This window comes from Pezoporus occidentalis, unplaced genomic scaffold, assembly GCF_034315485.1.
Source record: "Pezoporus occidentalis ecotype Australia unplaced genomic scaffold, CSIRO_AGI_Poc_V1 ctg229, whole genome shotgun sequence".
Taxonomy (NCBI): domain Eukaryota; kingdom Metazoa; phylum Chordata; class Aves; order Psittaciformes; family Psittacidae; genus Pezoporus; species Pezoporus occidentalis.
The window spans coordinates 967,364-973,363 of NW_026914169.1; the positions used below are offsets into that span (position 1 = coordinate 967,364).

The 6,000-nt window shown below is 47.1% G+C and overlaps 1 protein-coding gene across 1 annotated transcript in view; it reads left to right on the plus strand.

The window, feature by feature from the left end:
• Positions 1–3,546, plus strand: part of CNGB1 (cyclic nucleotide gated channel subunit beta 1) — a 28,202-nt gene extending 24,656 nt beyond the window's left edge. Inside the window, 3 exon segments of the mRNA XM_062621318.1 lie at positions 386–532; positions 1,330–1,525; positions 2,761–3,546. Of these exon segments, the coding sequence (XP_062477302.1) occupies positions 386–532; positions 1,330–1,525; positions 2,761–2,973 (556 nt within the window). The 3' untranslated portion in view covers positions 2,974–3,546.
• The last annotated feature ends 2,454 nt before the right edge of the window (positions 3,547–6,000 follow it).

The window sequence follows — 6,000 nt, forward strand, 5'->3', positions numbered from 1 at the left end:
AGTGACAGTAAGCAGAGGTTTATGGAGAGGTGGGAAAATAAGCAAGAAAACATATTTCCCTAAACCAGACCCCCATCTACACATTTCCTGAGCATGTAAAGTCCTGCACCAATAGCACAGTGACAGAGGTTGCCTCCGTACAGCCCAGCAGACACCAGACTAGTGTAAAATGCCATATTTAAACCTTCAAAAAGGCAAATCCTTTTTTATATGGCTCTCCTTGCCAATGTTTCTATCACTGTTTAAAAATTGGGCTTGCAGTATTTCGTTGGGGGTGAAAATTAAACTTGAGTCCTCTGAACGATAGAGATCAAGACATGCAAAGGGAGATTTTCTTTAAGCCATGCTCAATAACAGCATTGACGTCTCATTGTGTCTCTCTCAGCTTGCTGGCAGCAGGAGGGGGCAATCGCCGAACAGCAAACGTCATTGCTCATGGCTTCGCCAACCTTTTCATTTTGGATAAGAAGGACTTGAACGAGATTTTGGTGCATTATCCAGAGTCTCAGAAGCTGCTGAAGAAGAAAGCCAAGTGCGTGTTGAGCTGCTGCTTTCTAGCCCATGGGGTTTTCAAAGTAAAACAGAGAAGGAGTTTCAACATCACAGGGGTGATCTCTTTGTGTGCAAAGCCCTGGGAAAGCTCCTGCTGCAGGCATTAGGCATGAGTCCCAGGTGGAGAGTGGGGCTGGAGCTGCTACATCACAGCAAGGAGCCTGGAGATGCTCAGAGCCAGCCTAGCCCTGCTGCAAAGCATCCTTCCCATACCTAAAAGGGCTACAAGGCTGCTGAAGAGGGGCTTTGGACAAGGGCCTGTAAAGAGAGGACAAGGGGGAATGGCTTTAACCTGACAGAGGGGAGATTGAGATCAGCTCTTAGGCAGAAGTTCTTCCCTGTGAGGGTGCTGAGGCCCTGGCACAGGTTGCCCAGAGAAGCTGTGGCTGCCCCATCCCTGGCAGTGTTCAAGGCCAGGTTGGACAGGGCTTGGAGCAACCTGCTCTAGTGGAAGGTGTCCCTGCCTGTGGCAGGGGTTGGAACTGGACGAGCTTTAAGGTCCCTTCCAACCCAAACCAATTTGATCCTATGGTGATTCTATGATTCACTGCTAAAAGTGAGTGCAACTCGGGAACAAACAATGTGCATTCATTAAAAAATAAATTATTCATATACATAAAAATTTATAGTTTTAGAACCACTTAGATTTTTAGTCCTGCCTTCGTAAGTCATAAAAAAATACTTTTTTTAAAAAAAGCCTGCTTTTTCTGCATTATAAAACCCAGCTAATATAACACATCCCCAGACTGAAATCATCTCTCTTTTTCCTTGATGTAGGAAAATGCTGAAAAGCAACAATAAACCCAAAGATGCGAAAGGAGTCCCTGGAGACTCGCTGATCATCCCCCCAAAACCTGACACCCCAAAGCTCTTCCAGGCTGCTCTGGCTGCAGCAGGGAGGATGGGGGGCAAAGGGCCGCTGGCACAGCTCCGCTGGAGGCTGAGGGAGCTGAAGGCAATGCAGGCGATGCAGGTCAGCATGGGGAGGATGAGTGTGGTCAAGGTGCCTTAAAGGAGTGAGCTCAGGTTATTGGGGTCTGAGGTGGTGTGGGCAGACAGGACGGGGGGGTTCAGCATCTCACACATGGCTTTGGGAGAATGCTGTTGTCCCACAGGGGGTTGTTTTGCAGCACAAAAGGGAAATACATTGACTTTTTGCCCAGCTATGCTAAGCCTGAGCCTAATTTCCAGCTGAGCTATAGCCACAGATGCACATATCTTCTGTGCCGCAGAGACAGAGCCAGTCATAGGGAACTGATGTGCTGGCAGGACAGGGGTGATGCTGGCATCCAGCACCCATAATATTTGACATTCAATCAATATTTGCAAAGCTCTGGCAGCACGGCAGTGGCAGAGCCCCCAGCAGCAGACACACTGGCCTGCCAGATCTGCAGGAGCTGCCTTGAAAAACCCCTTTGCTGGTTTGTCATAAGCAACCGAAAGAGAAAATGGCCCTGCTCTATTTTTTTCTTTCCTTTCTTCCAAATGTCTCTTTTAAACTCATAAAAGAGACTGTATCTCCATGCAGACCTTATTGTGGCTCTTATCAGCATGGAGTTACGAAGACTATCTGGGGTGTAAAGGGAGGTGAAAGAGCAGCTGATATGGAGCATGCTATGGCCTGGTAGATGCCCATACCCAGGTAGATGCTGAGCATATCTGCACCTCTACAGAGGCTTCACACAACAGAGTGCTCAGCACTAACAACCAGTCGAAGGCAGCAATGAACAGCGGCACTGTGTGCTTCATGTGCTAGTGGCAGCAAGACCCGTATTAGGAGCTAACCCTTCTAATGGGTTTAGGAGGACCCTGCTAGAAGGACACCCCTCTCTGTGGCACATCTGTTAGTAAGGTTTCTGAAGCTCCTCTCCAAAGGAGGCCTTAGGACAGGGCTGCTCACAGCAGCACTTCTGACAAGCTCTTGTGTAAATCAGCCCCCCTCGGTGCTTCATGAGCAAAACAAGGTCAGGAGGTGTAGTAAAGCTTTGCTGCACTCATCTCTCAAGATGTGCAGGATAGACTTCAGCTGCCCTTGTCTCAGAGATCATACTTGGCAGCAAGCTGACATCCTGATGTGAGGTCCAGTGTGGTGAAGCTCCACAAAACACTGGCTTTGCACATCACTGATGCCATGGCTGTGGGAGTGGACAAGGGTCTGCTAAGCTTCATTCTGCCTTTCTCTTGTTTGTTTATTTCCTTGGATCACAGGATTCCAGATTAAGTCCAACCCCGCCAAAATCACCAGTGCATCAGAGGTCACCTGTCATCTCCCACAAAGCACGCACCCACCTGGGAGAAGAAATATTCTCTAAATCATCTGATAGTTTAGTCACTATTCGTGTGATTTCCACAGCACAAGAAGATGAAGAGATCCTTGCTGCTGAGATTTCAGGGCAAGAAGAGGAAAAAAAAGATAAATGAGAACCAAGCATGTCCTGAGGCAGGAGTTAGGAGCTGTAGCTGTAGGCTTCGCTAGGTGCTGCGGATAGGATCTGCATTTCCTTTCAGCCTAGACCTTCACTCACTGCTGATAAAACCCTCTGTCATATGACCCAAAATCATACAAGGTTTCTGAGCTCTGAAACCTGAGCATCTTTATGAATATTCCCACTAAGTCTCAGGCCAGCCCTCTTGCTTCGAAATCCAGCCTTGCAGAGAGGGAGCCCTGAAGAAATTGCTTTTTATGGCTCTGGGTGGTTAATGAGTATTCAGGTGAAGCGTGAAGAATTCTTTGCCTCTGACAGCTGAGTCACAGCTTGGTCCAAAGCAACCAGGGGAGATAAACAACAAGGTTTCTCTCTTGGGCTTAAGGTAGTCAGGAGCAGATGGAGAGTGATTAATTCAAGAAGGATGTGGACTATGCTCACAGGCCGAGCACAGATCCACTGTCACAACACCACCGAGGTCTGTCCTTGTGTGCATGGACTGCAAGATGCTTGAGGGTCCCTGTGTGGTGCCAAGACTGCCTTGGGTTTCCTGCTGGGAAGAGGATTTCCTACCGGGAAGAGGATTTCCTACCAACCATTCATCCCAGAGAGGAGATGGGCTCTCCATAGCTGGTGGCTGTTATGGAGAGATGTGATGAGCACCTTTCACAGATGGAAAAGCACGATCCTGGATGAGAAGGTGTTTCTGGAGATCCCTGGGTTCCCATAGGTGCACCAGCTGGGAGGGATAAACTGAGTGCAGGAAAGGAGAAACCCTATTGGTTTACAGCTGGGTCAGGAAAGTGCAGTGCAGAATGTGCTCTCCTCTCTCAGCCAGTGTCTCAGAGTCAGGTCAGAGCCCATAGTGTGCAAGCAAGAGTGCACAAGTGTGCAGGTGGTCCCCTGCCTCATTGCTGAACCTCAGTGACCTACAATATCTCCAGCAGCCAATTTCCAGCCTTTTTGGTCACTTGGTTGACTCTTGGCCACATTTTCTGAGGAGAAGCCATGAAGAAGCAAGACTCTGGTCTTGCTCTTGACTGCAACAGGGCACTTGTGAAGGCACTTTCCCAAGGGTGCTGGATGGAAAGGTGAACACCTGGTTAGCAGCCAGCTTGCCCAGCTGACAGCTCAAGGTGTACAGTCTTCCCCCAGCACCACCAGTTCCCCATCTTCCTCAAACCCAGAACCAACTGCAGCAAGCTTCGTGTGAGCTGAGAAGTGGCAAGAAGCGGTGAGTGAGACAGTGCCACCACACATGGGGATGATGCAGATCCACCCCAAGGTTTCACTGGCCACATCTCCAACTGGCACCGCTGGCTCTGTCAAGAGGAGCCTGTTTCCACCCTCTGGAGGAGAAGCAGGGGCAGATTTTGCCACAGGGAGCAGTCCCAGCACCACAGCTGAGGGAATTCCCAGCAAACACTATGAGTGTTTGCACCAGTGCTGCAGGTTCCACAGGTCATTCCATGGAGCAGCCAGGGTGCTTGTGAAGCATTGGGTGATGTCTGTTCCCACCAGCAACCTGGGGCTGATCTTCACCTCCTTCAGGGTTCTCTTAAAAAGCTGTGTGGTTTTTTTGCCCTCCCTTGGAAAACAGATGGGTTTCTGTGTGGGAAGAAACCAGAATATATGTTAGTGCTAATTAACGCTAGCTTGCTGTCTTTTAAACAAATTTAATGAGCTCTAATACACAGCAGAAGGGTCTGAAGACATCACTGCCCTTCACATTGCAGGGGAGAACCTGGACTCACCCAAACCTCCCTAAATATTTTTCATCCTCAGTCATTTGCAAGTGGTTTCCTGCTGGGTAGAAGGTTTCAGTGCAAAATGCAAAGCTTTTTTTTTCCCCTCCCACTATATAAATATTTATATAATAAAAACAGGAAACCTGCAGAAGTTGAGCTGCTGTTCTGATTTGATATGGGTTAGAAAAAGTGTTTAAATAAATAGTAGGCTGTAATGGCTTTTATAATTCACTGTGTCTACAATAAACACCATGCAGATTACCATGCTTTTGCTGTGGCTTTATTTCAAAACTTCAGTTGTTTCCCATCATTCTGCTCCCTGTGGAGCCAAGGCAAGTCCCCACGTGTGGTTCACAGATTTCCCAATAAACCAGTTAGAGTCTTAGAACTGTAGTATTACAATGGAACTGTAATACTATTTTCATCACCAGAAAGAGGGGGAAAAAGGGCTTTCTTAGATGGCACATACTTGTGTGAAGGTCTTGGTTTTCAACATGCAGCATTAGATGGTAATGGATACATAACTGGTAATTCTGGAGCTGTAGGGAGATTTGAAATTATCCTCCTCTGCTATCTATTTATGGCTTTAGTTCTTTAGGAAGATTATTCTCCAGGTAACAATTAAGGTCAAGGCATGGTTGGGCTTACAGCCTGGGTTGGAGACATGCTCAGGTGTATTTGCTGTGGGGGCTCTGTAGAAATGACAGGCTGAGGAGATGGGCATCTCATTTAGTGCCTCTTATTTGGGGGGTCACAATAAATTGGCTTTCTGCTGGATTTTGTAAATCCATTCCTCTTAGTTTTACTATATTTGCCATGGGCTTCCTTCAGATTGGTTCCTATAAAATAAAAGAGGTCTGTTCCTTCCACTGCACTTGGAATGTTCCTGATTGATTTGGTAATGTTCCATGTACCTTCACTGCATTTCTTATTAGCTTTTGCTCACTCCACTTCAATATCCTTAAGTATTGGATTGATATGATATGAGATCCTCTAATAATATTAATGGAGTATTTGGGGGATCTCACGAGGCACTTGCCAGTCCAGCACCCTGGAAGTTCTGCATTGCAGTCTTCCATCTGCCTTATATTTCTGATTAACGGATTTCTCAGAGGTCCATAGCCATAGAAACCAGGTTTTCCTGCAATGATATTTTAGCTCTTGCTGCTTTTGAGTGAAGTAAGTGGAATAGAGAACTGCTGATGGAAGAAGAGCATGCTGTTGATGGGTTTGTATGAATGTGTTAAGTTTTGTCTCACTATCACATGTAGTTA